We start from the raw sequence: 23,024 nt of genomic DNA, 5'->3' as shown, positions 1-23,024 counted from the left end.
TCTGTTCTAACCCAATATCTACATATTCACTTTGCAGTCATGGTCGTTGGCTAATGATCAGCACCATTCAATGATTTCCCTCCTCCCTAGCCCAGGGGTACTGACCAGGGATCAAACCTGGAATCTTCCTAGTCTGCGTCAGCCCCAGTGACTCTGTGGGTAGCACACTCACCACTGAGTCAGAAGGTTGTGCATTGAAGCACTGACCACACTTGATTAGCTCCGGTGAGCAGGCCACATTGTCCGCATGCCAGACACGAAACTCCCAAAGCAAATGCTCTACTCAGAACTCCTTCATGGCAAAAGAGCCAAAGATGGGCAGAGGAAACGTTACAAGGACACCCTCAAAACCTCCCTGAAAAAGTGCAACATCCCCACCGACACCTGGGAGTCCCTGGCCAAAGACTGACCTAAGTGGAGGAAGTGCATCCGGGAGGGCGTTGAGCACCTCGAGACTCATTGCCGAGAGTGTGCAGAAATCAAGCGCAGGCAGCGGAAAAAGCGTGCGGCAAATCTGTTCCACCCTCCCTTACCCTCAACAACTATCTGTCCCACCTGTGACAGAGACTGTGGCTCTCATATTGGACTGTTCAGCCACCTAAGGCCTCATTTTAAGAGTGGAAGCACGTCTTCCTTGATTCCGAGGGGCTGCCTCTGATGATGATGATGATGATGATGAGAAGGTTGTGGGTTCAAGTTCCATGCCAGGACTTGAGCACATAACTCTAGGCTGACACTCCTTCTTCTTAGGCAGTCCCCCAGAGTCGAGGAACTAAATATTCAGGGGTATTTGACAATTCGGCAGGACAGACGGAAAGGAAAAGGAGGTGGTGGGGTAGCCCTGTTAATAAAGGATGAGATCAGTGCATTAGTGAGAAACGATATTGGCTCAGAAGATCAAGATGTTGAATCAGTTTGGGTGGAGATAAGGAATAATAAGGAGAAAAAGTCGCTGGTGGGTGTAGTCTATAGGCCCCCTAACAGTAACTACACTGCTAGATGGAGTATAAATCAAGAAATAATGGAGGCTTATAAAAAAGGATGGACAATAATCATGGGCGATTTTAACCTTCATATTGATTGGACAAAGCAAATTGGCCAGGGTAGCCTTGAGGAAGCGTTCATAGAGTGTATCCGGGATAGTTTCCTTGAACAGTACGTTGCAGAACCAACCATGGAGCAGGATATCTTAGATTTGGTACTGCGTAATGAGACTGGATTAATAAAGGATGTATCTATTTGTACTAACTGAAATGCAGCCGTTTCTCTGATTGGCATTCCAGACCTTTGATGATTGATCCCCTTGGTGTATAAGCCTGAAGTTCCCCTGGAATGTGTAACTGGAACCGCCCAGCCCAAGTACTGAGTGACTTTCAACTTTGTAATTCGATCCATTACCCCAGCGTAAGTGCATCCCTCTGTCAGCTGAAGACCTTACCCCAGCACATGTGCTGCCTCCCACAGCCAAAGTCCATTACCCCAGCGTAAGTGCATCCTCCGTCAGCTGAAGACCCTTACCCAAGAGCAAGGCCTTACGCCATCCCCCCATAGATGGGGCATTGTGTGGGATTTTTAACAGGTTTATTGGGTATTAAGTGAATAGTGACAGTGTCGTGACTTCTGGATTTCATCCACCCCAACGATGTCCCTTGTAACACATGCACTGAGCTCGCACCCACCAGGGGGCAGGAAGAACGTGATCCGTCTTCTCTGAGTTCCCTCTCTCCTAACTAGTGGAGTGCTGCAGGAATCGGTGCTGGGGCCTCAACTATTTATAATCTATATTAAGACTTGGATGAAGGGACCGAGTGTAATGTAACCAAGCTTGCTGATGATACAAGGGTGGGTGGGAAAGCAAATTGTGAGGAGGACACAAAAAATCTGCAAAGGGATATAGACAGGCTAAGTGAGTGGGCAAACATTTGGCAGATGAAGTATAATGTGGGAAAATGTGAAGTTATCCACTTTGGCAGAAATTTGCTTTCCCACCCATCTTTGTATCATCAGCAGATTTAGCTACGTTACAATCGGTCCCTTCATCCAAGTCATTATTATAGAGTGTAAATAATTGAGGACTAAAGAAGTCTTGCTCCAACTGTACAGAGTATTGGTGAGGCCACACCTAGAGTATTGCATACAGTTTTGGTCTCCATATTTAAGGAAGGATATACTTGCATTGGAGGCTGTTCAGAGAAGGTTCACTAGGTTGATCCCGGAGATGAGGGGGTTGACTTATGAATAAAGGTTGAGTAGGTTGGCCCTATACTCATTGGAGTTCAGAAGAATGAGAGGTGATCTTCTCAAAACATATAAGATAATGAGGGGGCTCAACAAGGTGGATGCAGAGAGGATATTTCCACATAGGGGACATGGGGCCCAGCATTGCCCAAGCCGTTTCTTCGGCGTACTGACCTGAAGCGCGGCAACTTTGTGCATTGGAAAGGGTGCCGGAAAAAAGGGGCCCCACCTTTGCCGCTCTTCGGAGTCCCCGGAGTCCTGGCGTGGCGTGCAGTCTGAAGCGGGGGGGCGGGGGTGTCCGAGCAACAGGCCAGCGCAGAAAGCACTGCCGGCACCTGTGTGCATGCGCAGTGAAGGCTGCGCTCATGCTCCTGCCCTCCCAGCGCGTCCTACGAGCTGTGAGCAGGACCCGATGCTCGCAGCCCCTATCCCCGGCCGAAGGGACGCCCGATCTCGCCGCATCCTATCCCCGGCCGAGTGGCCTCCCGCACCGGCCGGCCGGCCCGCTGAGTTCCCGGTCGAGGTAGGACTTCAGTTTTATTTTTTATTTAGTGGTTATGTGTGCTTGAGAGTTTTGATTGGGGGGGGGGGGGGGAGAGGAGGAGAGTTTTGGGGGGGGGGGGAGAAGGAGTGTTTTGGGCAGGGGGCGTGGGAGGGAAAGAGTGTATTGGGGGGGGCGGAGAGAAAGAATGTATTTGGGGGGGAGGAGGAGAGTTTTGGGGGTGGGGGAAGTGTTTTGGAGGGGGCGGGGAGAAAGAGTGTTTTGTATACCAGCATCTCTCTCTTTCTCTCTGGCTAACCCCCCGCGCCCCCCCCCCACTCCCCCACCCCGCCCTGTGAGAGCTCCCGTTTCTCCGGTAGGATTTACTTCATTTTTATTAGTATTTTAATTGTTTGAGTTTTTCCTTGCAATGTTTGGTGCTTGGTTGTTGAGGTCTTCTCCAGTTCCCTTCCCTCCCCTATCCCTGCCCTAATGTCTGCCGAATGTGCGCTGCTTTTTCTTCACTGCCCGCAAGGTTTTTCAGAGCTGGCCACATACGCTGACCTAAGTCGATTTGGAGTAAGTGTTTGCTGGCCAAAGTGGCATAAATGGCCAAAACTGGCGTAAGTGTCTGGGAACGCCCCCTTTTGAAAAAAAACCTGACCTAAAAAAAATCGTATCTAACTGACTTTAGAGCAAAATTTTTGGGGAAAATGGCATTTTTTAACTTACGCCAGAAAAAACAACTTACTCCAAAAAAATTGATGCAAGCCATGGCCAAAGTTGGGCCCATAGTCTCAGAATAAGGGGCCGCCCATTTAAAACTGAGATGAGGAGGAATCGCTTCTCTCAGAGGGTTGTAAATCTGTGGAATCCTCTGCCCCAGAGAGCTGTGGAGGCTGGGTCATTGAATATATTTAAGGCAGAGATAGACAGATTTTTGAGCGATAAGGGAATAATGGGTTATGGGGAGTGGGCAGGGAAGTGGAGCTGAGTCCATGATCAGATCAGACATGGTCTTATTAAATGGCGGAGCAGGCTCGAGGGCCAAATGGCCTACAACTGCTCCTATTTCTTATGTTCTTATGGTAGAGAGGGTACAGGGCATATTCACTTGGATGCTGCCTGGTATGAGGAAATACAAATATGGAGAAAGACTTGAAAAATTGAGGCTGTTTTGTTCGAACAGAGGAGATTAAGGGCTAATTTGATAATGGTGTTTGTATGAAGGGATGAGACAGGGTAGATTTTTCCAGTAGTTGTGGGGTCTTGACCAAAGGGGCATAAAATGTAAGACACTTAGTATAAAGAGCAGGCTTGAGGGGCCAGGTAGCCTACTCCTGCTCCTATTTCTTATGTTCTTATGACTTGCTTCCACACTAAAATGGGTTCTAAGGTGACTGATGAGACCAATGCGGGATCTACAGTCTCTGTCATAGGTAGGGCAAATGGTGATTGGGAGGACGGGTGAGTGGGGTGCTTGATTTGTCGTACACACCTTCCACTGTTTGTACTTGGCATCCGCGTGTTCCCGGTGAAGAGACTCGAAGTGTTTGGCACCCTCTCAGGTGCTTCTTCTCCACTTTGATTGATCTTGGGCCAGGGATGCCCAAGAGTACATTTTTCCAAGGAGGCTTTGAGGGTGTCCTTGAAGCGTTTTCTCTGCCCTCCTAAGACTCGCTTGCCATGACGTAGGTCGGAGTAGAATGATTGTTTCGGGAGTCTAGTATCGGGCATGCAGACAATGTGGCCTGTCCATCTGAGCTGATCGAGTGAGGTCAATGCCTCGATGCTGGGGATGTTGGCCTGAGAGACAACATTGACGTTAGTGCGCCTATGCTGCCAGTGAATTTGTGACAGTCCAGTGCAGTGCTGAGGGAATGCTGCACTGTCGGAGGTGCCATCTTTCAGATAAGATGTTAAACCGAGGCCCCGTCTGCCTTCGCGAGTGGACGTAAAAGATCCCATGGCACTATTTCGAAGAAGAGCAGGGGAGTTATCCTTGGTGTCCTGGCCAATATTTATCCCTCAATCAACAAAAAACAGTTTATCTGACCAGTATTACATTGCTGTTTGTGCGCGAATTGGCTGTCGCGTTTCTCACGTTACAACAGTGACTACACTTTATTGTCTGTAAAGCACATTGAGACATCCAGTGGTCGTGAAAGGCGCTATATAAATGCAAGCCTTTCTTTCTGTATGGCGGACCAAATGATGCACTTACCGACTAAGCCATTTAACAACTCCATGAGATTTTTTATATGAACATACACAAAACGACGGACAGGAAAAGGCCTGCTGGCCTGTCCCGCCTGTCCCACATGATGGTGAAGCTTCCCTATCCCACCCAGACCTGGAATGGCAAAAAACCTGATAAAACCTGGCCAATTAGGGGGGAAAGAAAATCTCGAAAATCTCGAAAATCCCTCTCCGACCCCCTTAGGCATAGTTCAGGAGATCACACTAGTCCTGATTATTATTATATGGTACCTACCTCGTGTACTAGGTTGTCTTTACCCCAGCCCGAAACAAGCCTAGCTCTCGCTTGATATAATTCAGCGAATCAGCGTTCACTGCACCAGCGGCAGTCTGTTCCACTTGGGAACTTTTCATAGGTACATTCTCATTAAAAGCTCATCTTCAGATCAGAAACAATTTTCATGGCAATTCCAGGTTACCAAAATGCTCTATAATAGTCATCCAGGATGTAATTTGTATTGGTCTGTGCCTGTGGGGACTCTGTTTTGCCAAGACATGTATTGTACACTAAAGGCTGCAACTTTGCTTTAGTAAATCCTGTTTCAGAAAAGAATGTCTGACGAGGACACCTCATTGCGGGTTTAAAACTCCAGTTGAGTCAGCAGAGGTCATAGCTATTTTTTTAAATACACTCAAGCGTCAGTATTTGTCTGTGCTTTTCACAGTCGGGTGCAAGATTTTTACCAGGTTGTTAAGTTAGGAATGCTTTATTTCACACTAATCAAACTGAGTTAGTGCTTTATTTTCTTCATGTCCTTTGTCCTTTCACAAATGAACTCACTGGGAATGTTTTTAAAAAATTCATTCTTGGGATGTGGGCATTGCTGGCAAGACTGGCATGTTTTGCCCATCCCCAGTTACCCTGAAAAGGGAATGGTGGGCCTTCTTCTTGAGTCGCTGCAGTCTGTGTGGTGAATGCACTCCCACAATGCCGTTAGATAGGGAGTTCCAGAGGTTTGACCCAGCAACAATGAAGTAAAGGCGATGTGTATCCAAGTCAAGATGGTGTGTGACTTGGCGGGGAACTTGGAGGTGATGGTGTTCCCATGTGCCTGCTGCCCTTGTAAATAGAAACATACAGGCCTCGATATTAACCACCCCATGATGGGCAGGAGAGGGTCGCTGTTGGGTTAAACACTTAAATATTGGAAATGCGTCTTTTTACGGCAGCGGATAGCGGGCCGTCCAAATGTCCCACCGTGGAGAGGCGGGACACTTAATTAACATATTTAAATTGGGCTCCAACATTGCAATTGGGAGCCTGATTTCCAATTGACTGTGGCTGCGAGGGTTTTCCAGGGGGCGGGAAACCTGGCAGTGAAAGGGAGGCGGAAGCTGCCAACTCCACAAGGTAAACACGCCTCATGGGAGGAGCTGGAATGCTCTCCCTCGTGCCCCTCAAAGAAGCCTTCAGCGTTCCCAACCTCGATTGCCAGCCTCCTCCCCTAGCCCCTCCAGCAGAGGGTACAGTCTGGTCACCACATTACAGGAAAGATGTAATTACACTAGAGCAGATGCAGAGGAGATTTACAATGAAATTGCATGGACTGGCAAATTTTGGTGATGAGGAAAGATTGGATAGGCTGGGGTTGTTTTCTTTGGAATAGAGGAGGCTAAGGGGAGATTTAATTGAGGTGTATAAAATTATGAGGGGCCAAGATAGAGTGGATAGGAAGGACCTATTTCCGTTAGCAGAGGGGTCAATAACTAGGGGGCATAGATTTAAAGTAGTTGGTAGAAGGATTAGAGGGGAGACGAGGAAAAATAATTTCACCCAGAGGGTTGTGGGGGTCTGGAACTCACTGCCTGAAAAGGTGGTAGAGGCAGAAACCCTCATCACATTTAAAAAGTACTTGGATGTGCACTTAAAGAACCGTGACCTACAGGCCTACGGACCTAGTATTGGAAGGTGGGATTAGGCTGGGTAGCTCTATTTTGACCGACACGGACACGATGGGCCGAATGGCCTCCTGTGTCGTAATTTTCTCTGATACTATGATTCTATGATGTGTGTGTTCTTTTAAGAGTTCCAGACATCACCACTGTCAGCCTGCCTGGCATGTTTAGGACCGAGCGCTAGGGTTGAAGTTTGCACTTGTGATGTTAAGTCGGCGTTGCAAGCCGATTTACATCACATGCCGTCATCTTGTTGGGGATTGCGCCGGTTACCAGCAGCGCAAAGGTAGGGACAAAGATTGCAGCTGCCGCGGGAACCGCCAGCACCTGGCAAAAGAGCGGCTCCTACCATTATATCGCCGTTAATGGCGCTACAGAGCGGCGCTAAGGCCATGAATTTCTTGCCCTTTAGGACACAGAGAAACTATTTTGTGTGCACAGAGGTGTTATGAGGCTGTGGAATGCACTACTAGTGGTTCAATCAAGTGCATGTCAACATTTCAGAATAGATTATATAGGTGGTTAAAGGAAAGGTGAAGAAGGGGATATGGGCACAGAGCGGGTGCATGGGACTAGGACTACTGATGTAGCCGATAAACACCAGCAAGGACAGGCTGGGCTAAATGTACTGCTTCCATATTGCGCTTTCTATGTAATTATTTCCCTCTGTACTCACAATTGTAACAACAACAACAACTTGTATTTATATAGCGCCTTCAATGCAGTAAAACCTCCCAAGGCGCTTCACAGGAGTATTATGAGACAAAAAATTTGACACCGAACCACATAAGGAGAAATTAGGGCAGGTGAGTAAGAGCTTGGTCAAAGAGGTAGGTTTTCAGGATGGTCTTAAAGGAGGAAAGAGAGGAAGAGAGATGGATAGGATTAGGCAGGGAATTCCAGAGCTTTGGGCCCAAGCAGCAGAAGGCACGGCCACCAATGGTTGAGCGATTATAATCAGGGATGCTCAGGAGCGCAGAATTAGAGCACCCCAGATATTCTCAGGGGGAGGTTGTGGGGCAGGAGGAAATTACAGAGATAGGGAGGGGTGAGGCCATGGAGGGATTTACAAACAAGGATAAGAATTTTGAAATCAAGTCGAAGCTTAACCGGGAGCCAATGTAGGTCAGTGAGTACAGGGGTGATGAGTGAACGGGACTTGGTGCGATTTAGGACACAGGCAGCCGGGTTTTGGATGACCGCGAGTTTACATAGGGTAGAGTGTGGGAGGCCAGCCAGGAGTGCATTGGAATAGTCAAGTCGAGAGGTAACAAAGGCATAGATGAGGATTTCAGCAACGGATGAGCTGAGGCAGGGGCGGAGACGGGCGATGTTACGGAGGTGGAAATAGGCGGTCTTAGTTATGCTGCGGATATGTGAGCGAAAGCTCATTTCATGGTCAAATATGACACCGAGGCTGCAAACAGTCTGGTTCAGCCTCAGACAGATGTTGGGGAGAGGGTTGGAGTCCCTGGCTAGGGAACAGAGTTTGTGGCAGTAACCGAAAGCGATGGCTTTGTTCTTCCTAATATGTAATTGGAGAAAATTTCTGCTCCTCCAGAATTGAATGCCGGACAAGCAGTCTGACAATTTAGAGACTGTGGAAGGGTCGAGAGAAGTGGTAGTGAGGTAGAGCTGGGTGTCGTCAGCGTACAGGTGGAAATGGACGCTGTGTTTTCGGATTGGGTCAAGGGGCAAAACATAGATGAGAAATAGGAGGGGACCAAGGATAGATCCTTGGGGGATACCAGAGGTAACGATGCAGGAGCAGGAAGAGAAGCCACTGCAGGTGATTCTCTGGCTATGATTAGATAGATAAGAATGGAAACAGGAGAGTGCAGTCTCACCCAGCTGGACGACGGTGGAGAGATGTTGGAGAAGGATGGATTGGTCAACCGTGACACAGGCTGCAGACAAGTCAAGAAAGACGAGGAGGGATAGCTTGTCTTTGTCACAGTCAGTAATTTTGAATTTTTGATGAGAGCCGTTTCGGTACTGTCTCAGGGGCGGAAATCTGATTGAAGGGATTCAAACATGAAATTCCAGGAAAGGTGGGCATGGATTTGGGAGACGGCAACATGTTCAAGGACTTTGGAGAGGAAAGGGAGGTTGGAGATGGGATGGTAACATAAGATAATATAAGATAACATAAGAATTAGGAACAGGAGTAGGCCATCTAGCCCCTCAAGCCTGCTCCGCCATTCAATAAGATCATGGCTGATCTGGCCGTGGACTCAGCTCCACTTACCCGCCCGTTCCCCGTAACCCTTAATTCCCTTATTGGTTAAAAATCTATCTATCTGTGACTTGAATACATTCAATGAGCTAGCCTCAACTGCTTCCTTGGGCAGAGAATTCTGCAGATTCACAACCCTCTGGGAGAAGAAATTCCTTCTCAACTCGGTTTTAAATTGGCTCCCCCGTATTTTAAGGCTGTGCCCCCTAGTTCTAGTCTCCCCGACCAGTGGAAACAACCTCTCCGCCTCTATCTTGTCTATCCCTTTCATTATTTTAAATGTTTCTATAAGATCACCCCTCATCCTTCTGAACTCCAACGAGTAAAGACCCAGTCTACTCAATCTATCATCATAAGGTAATCCCCTCATCTCCGGAATCAGCCTAGTGAATCATCTCTGTACCCCCTCCAAAGCTAGTATATCCTTCCTTAAGTAAGGTGACCAAAACTGCACGCAGTACTCCAGGTGCGGCCTCACCAATACCCTATACAATTGCAGCAGGACCTCCCTGCTTTTGTACTCCATCCCTCTCGCAATGAAGGCCAACATTCCATTTGCCTTCCTGATTACCTACTGCACCTGCAAACTAACTTTTTGGGATTCATGCACAAGGACCCCCAGCATGTTGTAATTTCTCCCCATTCAAATAATATTCCCTTTTACTGTTTTTTTTCCCAAGGTGGATGACCTCACACTTTCCAACATTGTATTCCATGGTAGTTTGTAAGGACAAAGGGATCAAGGATTGGTTTTTTGAGGAGAGGGTTGATGATGGCAGATTTGAGGGAGAGAGGGACAGTACCTGAGGAGAGAGAACTGTTAACAATGTCAGCTAACGTGGGAGCCAGAAAAGGAAGTTAGGTGATCAGCCGTTTGGTGGGAATATGGTCGAGGGAGCAGGAAGTGGGTCTCATGGACAGGATGAGCTCGGAGTGGTCATGAGGGGATATCGGAGCGAAACTGGGGAAAGATATGAGGTCAGGGGGGATCCTTAGAGGAAATTTGGCTTGGTGGGCTACACAAAGCAAGAGAAGTGGCAGAGGCAGCTGAACGGATGGTCTCAATCTTAGAGACAAAGAAGTTAATACTTTGCTAACATTTATATATAATTTATAGTATTTCATGGGCTGTGTATCATTCCCCACAATTTTCTTTTCTCTAATACCAAGTTCCCATTTACTGTATTTATCCAGTTATAAACTGGCGTGTTGTGATACATGGGCGCTGTCTCTCTAACAGCCAGGAATCGGATTACAGTACGTACTCAATTGTGCCTTCAGGTCTTTGCAGTAACTTTCCTCAGACAAGTTGTAACACCTGTAAAGTTAGCTCATTGGGCTGTAATAGCAGGGTGGTGGCTTGTTTGTTTTATGAGCAAAGCGTTATTCAACATGAACACATCCGGGGAGATTGTCTAGACAGGCTGCTCAGAAAGCTGAGAGTGAATCATATTCACAGGTGTAGATAACAACAAATCCTAAACATACTGCAATGAGTTCAGTAGGCATCTGTACATAGATCATCACGATTTCCTTTCAAAATAATGACATGTTTTTTTAAAATGTTAGAGATCAGGGATTTTGTTTCATAATATGAGCACCTTTATGAAAATATCGATTCTAAACTTGATGAGGTAAATTTGGCACGATGCCTGTGATATTTTTCAGTGTGCTCTGGGTGTATGTGAGGCCTCACCAGCAGCACAGTGCCTTGCAAGATTTAGCCTAACAGCCTGAAACTTTAATAGAGTTAGTGCTGTAGAATCAAGAGTAGACGTTAATTTCACTCTTGAAGAATGTAGCTTATTACTGAGTGACACTATCTTACTGGGGGTGTCAGGTTATTTATTCGAAACAGGTCACTGCAGTTAATATCGCGGCTAATGGAATTGTGATAGATCAGAGATCTGTCCTGTTCAAAGTATAAGAATTTATAGATATATATTTAGGAATGTGTACTCTGTCGGAACTGTTTCAATTTTTAAAAATATCATCTGAGGTTACTTTCTTGCAGAGAATATGCACTCTGCTCACTTACCATTGAAGTAGTTCGTCTGCCCTCTTCTACATCATTATTTATAAATAGTTCCTCATCGTGTACAGCTTCTTGGGCCAGACGCATCAGGCTTTGCTGATTTGTTGCTATAAGCAAGGTTACCACTTCAGGAGGGGATACGATAGTTATTCCGAATGGCCAAACTAACAAAATAAGCACTGAGTTTCAAAAGCCAGCTAGGCATACACTTGTCTGAATTAGCATCTCCTGGTCATAGCAGATGCATCCAGATGCATTTAATACTGAGTTAACAGTGTTATCTAACATTGATCACCAGACTGTCAACGGCCTACTCTTTATTGGCAGCTTTCATCAATTATGAACAACACTTGTCTACCTCACTAGTATCAGCCTGAAAAAGGAGACTCTGTGAAATATCATAGACAGTCCCTCAGAATCGAGGAAGACCTGCTTCCACTCTTAGCATGAGTTCTTAGGTGGCTGTACAGTCCAATACGAGACCCACAGTCTCTGTCACAGGTGGGACAAACAGTCCGAGGGAAGGGGTGGGTGGGACTGGTTTGCCGCATGCTCTTTCCGCTGCCTGCGCTTGATTTCTGCATGCTCAAGGCGATGAGACTCGAGGAGCTCAGCACCCTCCCAGATGCACTTCCTCCACTTAGGCGGTCTTTGGCCAGGGACTCCCAGGAATCAGTGGGGATGTTGCACTTCATCAGGGAGGCTTTGAGGGTGTCGTTGTTACGTTTTCGCTGCCCACCTTTGGTTCATTTGCCGCGAAGGAGTTCCGAGTAGAGCGCTTGCTTTGGGAGTCTCATGTCTGGCATGTGAACTATGTGGTCTGCCCAACGGAGCTGATCAAGTGTGGTCAGTGCTTCAATGTTAGGGACGTTGGCCTGGACGAGGACGCTAACGTTGGTGCGTCTGTCCTCCCAGGGGATTTGCAGGATCTTGCGGAGACATCGTTGGTGGTATTTCTCCAACGACTTGAGGTGTCTACTGTACATGGTCCATGTTTCTGAGCCATACAGGAAGGCTGGTATTACTACAGCCCTGGTGACAGTTTTGAGGACCTGGTCTTCAAACACTCTTTTCCTCAGGCGGCCGAAGGTTGCACTGGCGCACTGGCGGCGGTGTTGGATCTCGTCATCAATGTCTGCTCTTGTTGATAAGAGGTAAGGGAAGTGGTCCACGATGTCCAGGGCCAGCCGTGGATCTTAATGACTGGGGGGCAGTGCTGTGCGGCGAGGACAGGCTGGTGGAGGAGTCTTACTGATGTTTAGCATAAGGCCCATGCTTTCGTACGCCTCAGTAAATGCATCGACTATGAAATATATTTCTTATGTAAAAGCTTTTCATCAAGGGCATGTTATCTGAGCTATGAAAATATTGCAGAATACTGCAAGATTTTGGGACTTATATTGTTTGGGAACTGTTTTAAAGTATTGGTGAGAAATGATGATAAGAAGCCATAAGATAAATTTGAATTACAATGAAAAATACTTAAAAGAATATTGAACTTTTTTAACAAATTTGAAAGAACACGCACAAGGTAGAACTTAATTGATATTTTAGGTAAGAACTGTAAGATTAGTAAGTGTTTGTAATGATATGCAGTATTGCACCAGAGGGTATTACTGCCAATGGGTGTGTACATGACTGATCCTGAGACATTCCTTCATGACCCGCAGACTCACGCAGCCTAAAACACTCCCAGGTGAGGGCGTCGGTTAAAAGAGAAGCTCACACTTGCAGAAGTAGAGACGGGACTGAGACAGGTAGGAACAGCCAGCACGGGGGGAGCTTAATATAGAAGTAAAGAGATTTTAATACTGGTAACGTTTGACTTTCAGAATTAGTGGTTTATGATACATTTGGATAATAAGCGGAAGTTTTTCCCTAAGATTTACTATCAGCTCACCTCGGTAAATCTACAGGACTGAACAAGGACTTTGATAATTCTTCAGTTACATTATTTTATCAGATTGAGAAGCCACAAAAATCTGTAAAGGCTCAAGTCCATGTATCCGCTCAAAATTTTTAGCTTGATTTCTGATGCAATTGTATTTTGATTTCATTTACAAAAGGTTGAATATATTTTAAAAGATTAAAGATGGCTGATCAAATGTCAGCAGAAAGACAGGAATGCTTGTTCAGAAATATTTATTTTTTCCCCCCACAGGTTTTCTATTTTTAAGAGGTTCCCTTTCAACGTGGAGATGTTGCAGCTATTTCTGAGTCTGGGTGAGTTTGACATTCGTTAAAATTGAACGTAAAAATAGATGTATAATTAAATATATCAGCGAGGTTTTACCTCTCGCTGTTCTGCTTTTCTATAACCTTTCTGTGCTTCATTCTGAAAATGAATAGTTCTCGGGAGCTAATTTATATGTGAAATTGGCTGATGCATCTACTTTAAGATAAAAGACTTAAAACATTCCAAGAGAAACATCACACGTGCATATTACTTCTGGGCATGTTTGGACATGTTTTCTAACATTAAGCAAGTGAGGCAGTCACACACAAATCCTTATCAATATTTTTTACTGTAAATACATTTTGAGTATGATTTTCTTATAGGTATGTCACGACTGCTAACACTGTTACTAAGGGGAAGTCTAATGGGGAGTTAAGTACACTGGTCAGTCAGTCAACACTAATGTTATTTCTGCTAGCATTAATGGATTAAGTATCAATCTTTCAAGAAGCAAATACAAAGGTGAGCAGTTCCATCGAACTCTATCTGTGTTTGTGGCACCAACCAGAGAGGGTAAGGGCTATCACTCTGAGACTGTATTGGTTGAAGTATGGTAACATGATTTGTTAAATGTCTCAGTCCACCAATGTCTACATATAAAATTCTGACGGGATTGGACAGGTTAGATGCAGGAAGAATGTTCCCGATGTTGGGGAAGTCCAGAACCAGGGATCACAGTCTAAGGATAAGGGGTAAGCCAGTTAGGACCGAGATGAGGAGAAACTACTTCACTCAGAAAATTGTTAACCTGTGGAATTCTCTACCACAGAAAGTTGTTGAGGCCAGTTCGTTAGATATATTCAAAAGGGAGTTAGATGTGACCCTTATGGCTAAAGGGATCAAGGGGTATGGAGAGAAAGCAGGAATGGGGTACTGAAGTTGCATGATCAGCCATGATCATATTGAATGGTGCTGCAGGCTCGAGGGGCCGAATGGTCTACTCCTGAACCTATTTTCTATGTTTCTATGTTTCTTTAACTCAAGCTCCATTTGGTTGTGGGTCCATAATGATCTGTCACCATATCTGATTATAAAGCTATGTAATCTGGGAGTATATAATTTTAAAGCCCATTGATATCCATGAATATTATTACGGACGCACAATGTGAACCATACAATGCAGCGATATTTGAGCTTGCAGATACTATGGCCTAGAAATTGGCCTCCTTAGTGCCTCCCGTAATCGCCGGCGGGGGAGTGCTAACCACTTACTGACCAGGCGTGGCAAGATGATAGACTCCCACTGATTTCGATGGGAGGTTTGCAGCGGTGGCAGGACATTGCACCCCGATCTCCTTTGCCCGGAGGTTGTGACATAATCACCGCGCACATCGGCCCGGTAGCGCCCCGGAGCCGAACTCCAGTTCCACCCCCCCTGCAGCATCACCTGGCGAAAACACCGACAGCTGCAGGAGGCTTTGATCAGGAGGCCGGGCTCTTGGGGGCCGAAACTTAAAGGCGATGTGGCCGAGGCAGGTAATAAAATTCCGAAATGGTGTTTACCATTTTTTGGCTTCCTCTTCAGCTGCGATCGATCAGCCTGGCACGCTGCTGCAGTGCATTGGGCAGATCGGGCCGGATCGTGTCGTGGACCAGCTAAGCATTTCCAATGCAGAGCCTGCAGCGATGGCCCTTCCCTTTCAGGGAGGAATGGAGCCTCCGGACGTGGCTGCGCTGCATGGCGCATTGTGCTGCACACCTACCGTCCCGCCTGCGTCCTGTTGCGCTCCATGAGGGAAGTGGAATGTTTGATTTAGCGCACCATTTCCTTCCTGTATGCAAACCCCGAATTTTTTGAACGTTGAAAATGGGGCGCTCCCGAATGTTTCCCCCGATAGATCACAAATATAAATGTGAATTTGAACATGAGCAAAATGAATTTGATCCAAAGATGGAAAACTTGTCAGTAAGACCAAAGCTAGAAGGCCAACATTTAGCATTCTTGATGACAGGAGTAAGATCTCCCAAAAGTATCTCTGGGTGACTAGAGCCTTCAATCATGTCATTGGCCAATTCAAAGATTTATGTTGACTTTTGAAAGTATCTCTAGTGAACTGTAAACACTACCGCCTTCAACTCTGTAAAACTTTAGTTATTTTTACCACTTTTTTTGTTGTTTTTTTTTTTGGTCTTCAGTCCTACCCTGGGGGTTGTGAGAAGAATGCTGAGGTTGGACCCAAGTTAGATCAATGAATAGTTTATCATTGTTTCCATTGTTTTCTTGGTGCCGCAACTAATGGCCAAAGAAAAGCTTAAGTGTAAATATTCACTGAGGCTGGACTCGAAACCTAGAACTCACAACCCATGTTGGGTCACCTGACATGCACACCAACATGTTGGGTCACCTGGCTGTTCACTTGCCTATAGCTTTAAGAGAAAATTAGTTCGAGTTCCTAAAGAAAACACTGATTGTTTGACTTTGGATTTGTTTAGTCAGGTTCCAAATTACTGTTGCAAAGTGTTAATGTCCAATTATGTTTAAAGTCTTCAATAACCTCATTAATTCAAAATGAAATCCCAGTGAAATCCTTATATCACACAGATGTAAACGATATCTGTACATTATGTGTTTCTGAGGAAAATAGATCACAAAATATGAGAACTTATATTTGGTTCTTCATAATGTACAATGCACGAAAACTGCAATATATATGCAAGTAGAATGCCACGGTGTCCGTAGTCCTGGTTGAGGTAAAAAGTAATTATATTCATGGCCAGAAGTCAATGCGCAGTTTAAACTTTCACTCACTGCGCCTGTTAACACTGAGGTGCTAGGAAATAAATTGTGCAAATATTTGTTTTCTAGCATTTTATTGCATTTCTCAAAATCTAGTTGATCAGTCCAAGATGCAGTGTGAAAGATCTAGCTGAGTAGTTTGCTAATTATTCAAAAAACGTTTGAAAAATAAATGTGACGTGTACTAGAAAATCCACTTATGAAGTCAACCAAAAGTGCTAACAGTGGTTAAGTTTGTTGTTATGGTACAGAAGGAAAATCACCAGCCAGTGGTGAGTTATTTGGTCATAGCCGTGGTGGCAGTAAGTGCATTATAAATTACCTCAATATATCCAGGTTCAGGAGGTGAAAGATCAGCCTGAGTTCCAGCAACTCCAGATGAAAAATGTTTATGTGTGGATGTAGATTTAGGACAGGGCTGGGTCTGGCTATGATGTCTCCAACTTTCCAATACCTGGGCCATGTGAAAAATGGCCACTTAGCCAAGCCACAGTGGGCAGCAGTTATTCAGGACTCCTTATTCCCCTTGGCATGGTGCTGTGAGACACAAAAGCACTGATCCACTGTGTCAGCTAAGCGTGCAGAGCATATATGGCGTTCGTTTTTTAAATCCCTATAAGCTATTTCCCACTAACAAAGGTTACGCAAAGTATTCTTATTTATTCATTGATTTTTAACATTGCTTGAATGCAATGTTAATTAGTGGAGTTATTTCATGCTCTGACTGTAACTATTTGTGTTTTCAGTATTTGCAAGTTGTGTAACGGCTCAGACAGACTGCTCTGGACAAGCATGCTACCCCACACCAGGAAATCTAGTCATAGGTCGTGTGAATAAGCTTCGAGCTTCATCTACATGTGGCCTCTCTGCATCTGAGAGATATTGCAGCCCAAGGACGTACTATGGACGGGTCAGTGATAGTAATGTAGTAAGCATTTGCTCCTGGGTTGTTGGCTAGCGACAATAACTTGCACTATAATTAATTAATCACATTTTTAACATCCTTGATGACCATTCATTAATCTGGCTACCAAGTGGCCAATTTTACCATGAAAGAATTAATTTTTTCAAATATATACTATTCCTATGTTTGAGAGAATTGTTTTAAATATAAAATTATAGCAGATGTATATCTGGCCATAATACATTTGACAGATTTTGTGGAAAAGCTCAAAATGTAGTTAAATGTTGTTTTTTTAACACTTCTGTGAAGTGCCTTGGGATGTTTTACTTTGTTAAAGGCGCTATATAAATACAAGTTGTTGTTAGTTACATAAATCTCTATCATGATCTTTTAACATGATCAAAGTGGCTATTATATTTCCTTTTTTCGCCACTCCTCTGCTGAAGGTGTTGACTCCTTGCTGGAATATGATTGCATGGGCAGCAGACGTGTTCTGATACATTCCGCAAGTGGCCATTGTTCACGGTGTGAGCCTGGACAGTGAATGCCAGCAGGCCACTGGCCTGGGATGGGATGGGATGGGGAGTATTAATCCCGACCCTGTTCTATCCTGTCCTCATCCGATGTTCACGTGTTCATTTCCAGCAAGCATTACTGGATAGCAGAAAGGAACGGGAACCTTTCCCCTTCCCTAACCAAAGTGTGCTGGGGCCAATTGTAGCACGCCTGCCATCATTCAAGCTGAAATCAAGCAATTGAACACAAACCAAGATCCTGGGCCCTTCCTGATCTGTATAACTCACTTACTCACTGGATAAACGTGCTGAGCCATTGAGGAAATCTCTGGGCCATTTCTGACCTGCAAAAATGACCCAGTGTATGGTGCAACACATTCTGATTGGCTGATTTAATTTGAATCACAAATACATCCATGCTCTGGTGAATAATACTCCCAGATATTGAAGGAACAATTTTAGCATGGCATTTCCTGTATAATTTAAATAAAAACATATGTATTTTCCAGCATTTTACCCCAAAAAGCAATAATTGGCAAAATTCTGATGAAAACTAGAATGTAGAATTTGATTTAAATGATACCATTGCCACACAGCTTCATGTCCAGCAATCAATAGCTTGGGTTGTAAGAAATGTTCAGCGTAATAAATTGAAACTCATTTAAGATTTTGCTAGAGAAAAAAAGAAAGATTTGCATTTATATAGCACCTTCCACAACCTCAGGACATCCCAAAGGGCTTTACAGCCAATAAAGTATTTGTGTAGTGTATTGTAATGTAGGAAACACTACAGCCAATTTGCACACAGCAAGCTCCTACAAACAGCAATAGATAATGACCAGATAATCTGTTTTTGTTATGTTGATCGAGGGATAAATATTGGTCAGGACACCAGAATAACTCCCCTGCTCTTCTTCAAAATAGTTCAATGGGATCTTTTACATCCATTTGAGAGAGCAGACGAGGCCTCGGTTTAACATGTAATCTGAAAGACGGCACCTCCAACAGTACGGCATTCCCTCAGTAACGCACTGGAGTGTCAGCCTAGATTTATGCGCTCAAGTCTCTGGTGATTTACTTTGCGAAATTACAATTGTCTCACTCTGCTAATTCCCATGATTATGTGCTTATTTTGTGGTTCCTTCATGAGCACAGAAACCACGTACACCATGCTGAACTGGGCAGTGATGAGAGTTCAGTGATGTTTATCAATCTGGGTTATTAGCCCACTTTGAGCGTCTCTGCACGCCACACATGTTAGGCTGTACCCAAATATTTCTGCTGGGTTGTTCTGACTTGATGGTTGCCTAGCCCGGTTTTTCACTCTGCAGTATATGAAATGATATATTACGTAATGAATGCAGACACTTGGGTGTAGCTTCCTGTTTAATCAGCAAGGGTGGGTCTCAGTTTTATTTACCCAAAGGCATGTTTCACTGACAACAGTATAACCCATTCGGGACTGGACTATCACTTCTGCAATAGAATTTGAACAATTACAAGATCACACTTCTTTAATATATACCAAGAGCATTTAAGAACCAACCTTTTAGTTATAGTGTTTCTCACTATAGTTATGAGGATGTTCCGCAAACAGGGAGCATTGCCGGAAAGCTTGAGGCTGTATCTATGGTCACTTTTAATTTAAGTCCAGCAGTGTAAACCTGTGTATTTAAACCAAACTTAATGTTAAAATAATACTCAGTATTACAGATGCTGTAAAAATCATTGCTAATAACAAATAAAATATGTTTATTAATTTACATATATATAGATATTTAGCCCTCTTGAATAACTATGCAAATGCAAATTAACCGGAAAGACGCCCACTGATTTAACTTTCAGCAACAATACGCTGCAACACATCAGTCCTGCATAAACAATAGACAACCCCCCCAAAACATTAAATTAATCAATCATTTTAATTAAGCAATGCAAATAACGTGGCAAAATGGGAATTTAGCGCTGAATTTATTTTAAAATATCAAATAATTTGAATGAAGTAACTTTGGAGTTGAGAGGAGTTGATTATAGCTAAATAAAGTTTTATATACAATCACTCTATCAAATTGGAAGAATCCTACTCAAATAGCTGTATACAGCCAGATCAGCAGTGTTTGTTGGATGCTTGGAATATTTGAGGACACATATTTGTAATCCGATAGAAAGTTCACTTGAGGAAATATTCCCACAGTTGCTAAAATGCCTGGCACAGGATTCAGACCCCCAGCTTTGCCAGTTGTCTGTAAAATACACTTGCAGCAACAGGAAAGTTGTCCTTTTGAACAATGACTACGTGCTGAACATTCTAGCCAGATTGGTCACAGTCTTATCAAAGTGTAAAATTATGCAATGGTCTATACTGGAACCCCAATGACTCAGCCATTCACAAAGCAGGATATGGAAAAGAATACAGTACATATTTCAAAGTAGCACATTTTGGGGAGAGCAAAAAAAATCCATATGTGCCTGTTTCTGTGTTACAAGTGACATCTAATTAGATTTGGACAAAGCTCATTAGAAACTGAATACAGGTCATATCAAAGTGCTGGCACCACCATGCAAATTAATAGTCTGGGACCAGAAACCCATTGGATTAAGCCCATCCACTGTGTGTACTCATCCCTCTTGCTGACTTTGCTGTATTCAAAGCTAGATGATAAGAGATATGCTGTGGAAAACCTTCACAAATTGAGCTGAACTATCACGCATGAAATAAATGCCTGTCATTCCCGTACATCTCCTTTTAGTATTGTTCAGTCAAGTACCTAAAATAAGTTTACACAGGATTACATAGGATTACATAGGATATACGGCACAGAAACGGGCCAGTCGGCCCAACCAGTCCATGCCGGCCTTTACGTTCCACTTGAGCCTCCTCCTGTCTTTGCTTATCTAAATCTATCAGCATAACCCTCTATTCCCTTTTCCCTCATATGCCTGTCTAACCTCCCCTTAAATACATCTATACTATTCATTTCAACCACTCTGTGTGGTCGCGAGTTCCACATTCTCATCACTCTTTTGGTAAAGAAGTTTCTTCTGGATTTCCAATTGATCACTATCTTATATTGATGGCCTCTAGTTATGCTCTTCCCCACAAGTGGAAACATTATCTCTGTGTCCACTCTATCAAAACCTTTCATAATTTTAATGACCTTTATTAGGTTGATTGAAATGCAAAGGATATTTGTTTTAAACTGAAAAGTCATAGTGAAATTGTCTTTGCACTGAAGAAACAGAGACTGAGGGTACAGTAGTCAACACAGATAAAGAAACGTTCTCCTCCTTGACAGTCCCCATCACGGTCGGCTGAGATATTGATCTCTCATTTGTGGGAAATTGTTGTCAAGAAAACATCTCCTAAAATGTTGATGTAGCACCTACAATGATCTAGGAAAATGTCATCGAAGGACATTGAAACTTTATAAATGTCATTGTTTCATTTTCCCTGTTACCATAGTCAGCATTCTCTGAGATTTGGGCCCTGATAATCCGCAAGCCTTTTATCCCAGCGTAAATCCCTGGATTCACCCACCGATGTATCTGGGGTCAGGAGTATGTTCCCTGCTTCAATATCATTGACGGACATCTGCTCCATTATGGGCACATCTCGGGAGCCCGCCATAGCAGGGGCTGTTAATTCGATGTTTGCAGCCATTACAGGGACCCCCTCAAAGCCACCCTGAAAAAGTGTAACATCCCCATTGACATCTGGGAGTCCCTAGTCAAAGACTGCCCTAAGTGGAGGAAGTGCATCCAGGAGGGCGCTGAGCACCTCGAGTCTCGCCGCCGAGAGCATGCAGAAATCAAGCGCAGACAGCGGAAAGAGCGTGCGGCAAACCAGGCTCACCCACCCCTCCCCTCAACGACTATCTGTCACACCTGTGACAGGGAATGTGGTTCTGGTATTGGACTGTTCAGCCACCTAACGACTCACTCTAAGAGTGGAAGCAAGTCTTCCTCGATTCAGAGGGACTGCCTATGATGATGGTTTGCAGCCATTTGTATCTGTGCTGGCATCACTGGCGTGAAGAATGTTGTTTTTGGACACCTCCGGTTCCCTACTAATACGCCACTTGTTCTTTGAGCATCCAGGCCAGGAGCCAGTCCTGAGCCTCCGGGTGTGCTGCACATCTGTCAGCCAGGAGGCTGGTATGTCTCCTTTCTTACATCTGTCACATCAGGGTCCGCTGTCTTAGCCATTCCTCCTCTGATATTAGGGACCATGTTTGAGGTGAATGGAGTTTCTACCCCAATCAGGTCCCAGCAGAAATTAGCCGCAGAGGCCAAGGCCCACCAGATCATTGGTCCTGGCCTAATTTGTAGGCCATCTACTTCGACCCCATCAAACATGTTGGATGGAGTGCAATGGAAGTCCTGCAGATTCTTGGGCCATTGAGATTTTTATTTCTGTTAATTAGGGGCTATCTTTGAATGGGCATTATCAGAAGGGAACTTCACTCACCGGTTAGCATATCAGGAAATTCAGAAAGTTGCTGCCTGTGGTTTTCTACCCATTCATTTTAAGCAATAGAAAATTGTGATCAGAGTGCTGGCCAGTTGCTGATAGGAGGCATTCGTAAGTTCAGCATCACTTTACCAAATTTCTTCCACGTTAGATGGATGATTCATCTGCCACCAGTTCTTATGTTCTTATATACATAAGAACATAAGAATTAGGAGCAGGAGTAGGCCATAACGTCCCTCGAGCCTGCTCTGCCATTCAATAAGATCATGGCTGATCTTCGACCTCAACTCCACTTTCCTGCCTGTAATACTGAGACCAATGAGTAGTGGTATTGCAGTACTCTCAGACCTCACTAAATAAAAGTGTTTAGTTCAGTTACTACCAGACATGAAACTACCATCATTCCAGGGTTGTGTTATTTTGTCACCCTGCTACTTGCTCTGTAGGCAACTTTCTACTAAGCTGCATTGACTATAATGAAATGTTAAGAGCTTTTTGTCGTCTATTATTAGATCATACGAGCTAAGTTGAGTATTAAAAGTACATGGCTGAGGCACTCAAGTCCGCAGCCTCCACGGTGAAGCTGCTTTGAAGAAAATGATTTCAGTGGGACTATCACTCTGATTGGAAGCAAGTCAAACACAGTGCCAGGCACACACGGCCTCGCAACTAGCTTTACAGGGCAAAGGTTAAACTTTAGTCAACGTATTTCACCATGACCGTCTGAAAAATAATGCTGGCTGCAATTGCTGTCTGGAATTCTTGCCCATTTTGCAATCACCAAAAATGAAATTCAGAACAAGAAGTAAAGTAGAAAACATTTTCAATTCTGGAAGTGGGGATACAGTGAATCAAATTCTGAATTATGTGTGAGCAAAAGATTATTCCGAGGCTTATAATGCACTGGTCAGGCCACACTTGTACTGTAGACAATTTTGATTGTTACTCTACAAAAGGGACACACATGCACCGGAGAGGCCGCATGTCCCAAATTTAAAAGTGATAAACTATAGGTA

General features: G+C 44.4%; 1 protein-coding gene across 2 annotated transcripts in view; it reads left to right on the top strand.

Annotated features, from left to right (window-relative positions):
* The window catches only part of LOC139227894 (laminin subunit beta-3-like), a 73,819-nt gene that overhangs the window by 4,882 nt on the left and 45,913 nt on the right, over positions 1-23,024 (top strand). The window contains exons 2-4 of one of the 2 annotated variants that reach the window (XM_070859027.1): positions 12,816-12,902; positions 13,307-13,368; positions 16,865-17,028. In XM_070859027.1, the coding sequence (XP_070715128.1) occupies positions 13,344-13,368; positions 16,865-17,028 (189 nt within the window). In that variant the 5' untranslated portion in view covers positions 12,816-12,902; positions 13,307-13,343. The other variant, XM_070859028.1, reaches the window with a different exon arrangement.

Source organism: Pristiophorus japonicus, chromosome 17, assembly GCF_044704955.1.
Source record: "Pristiophorus japonicus isolate sPriJap1 chromosome 17, sPriJap1.hap1, whole genome shotgun sequence".
NCBI lineage: Eukaryota > Metazoa > Chordata > Chondrichthyes > Pristiophoridae > Pristiophorus > Pristiophorus japonicus.
This window is presented reverse-complemented; position numbering and strand designations above follow the sequence as displayed.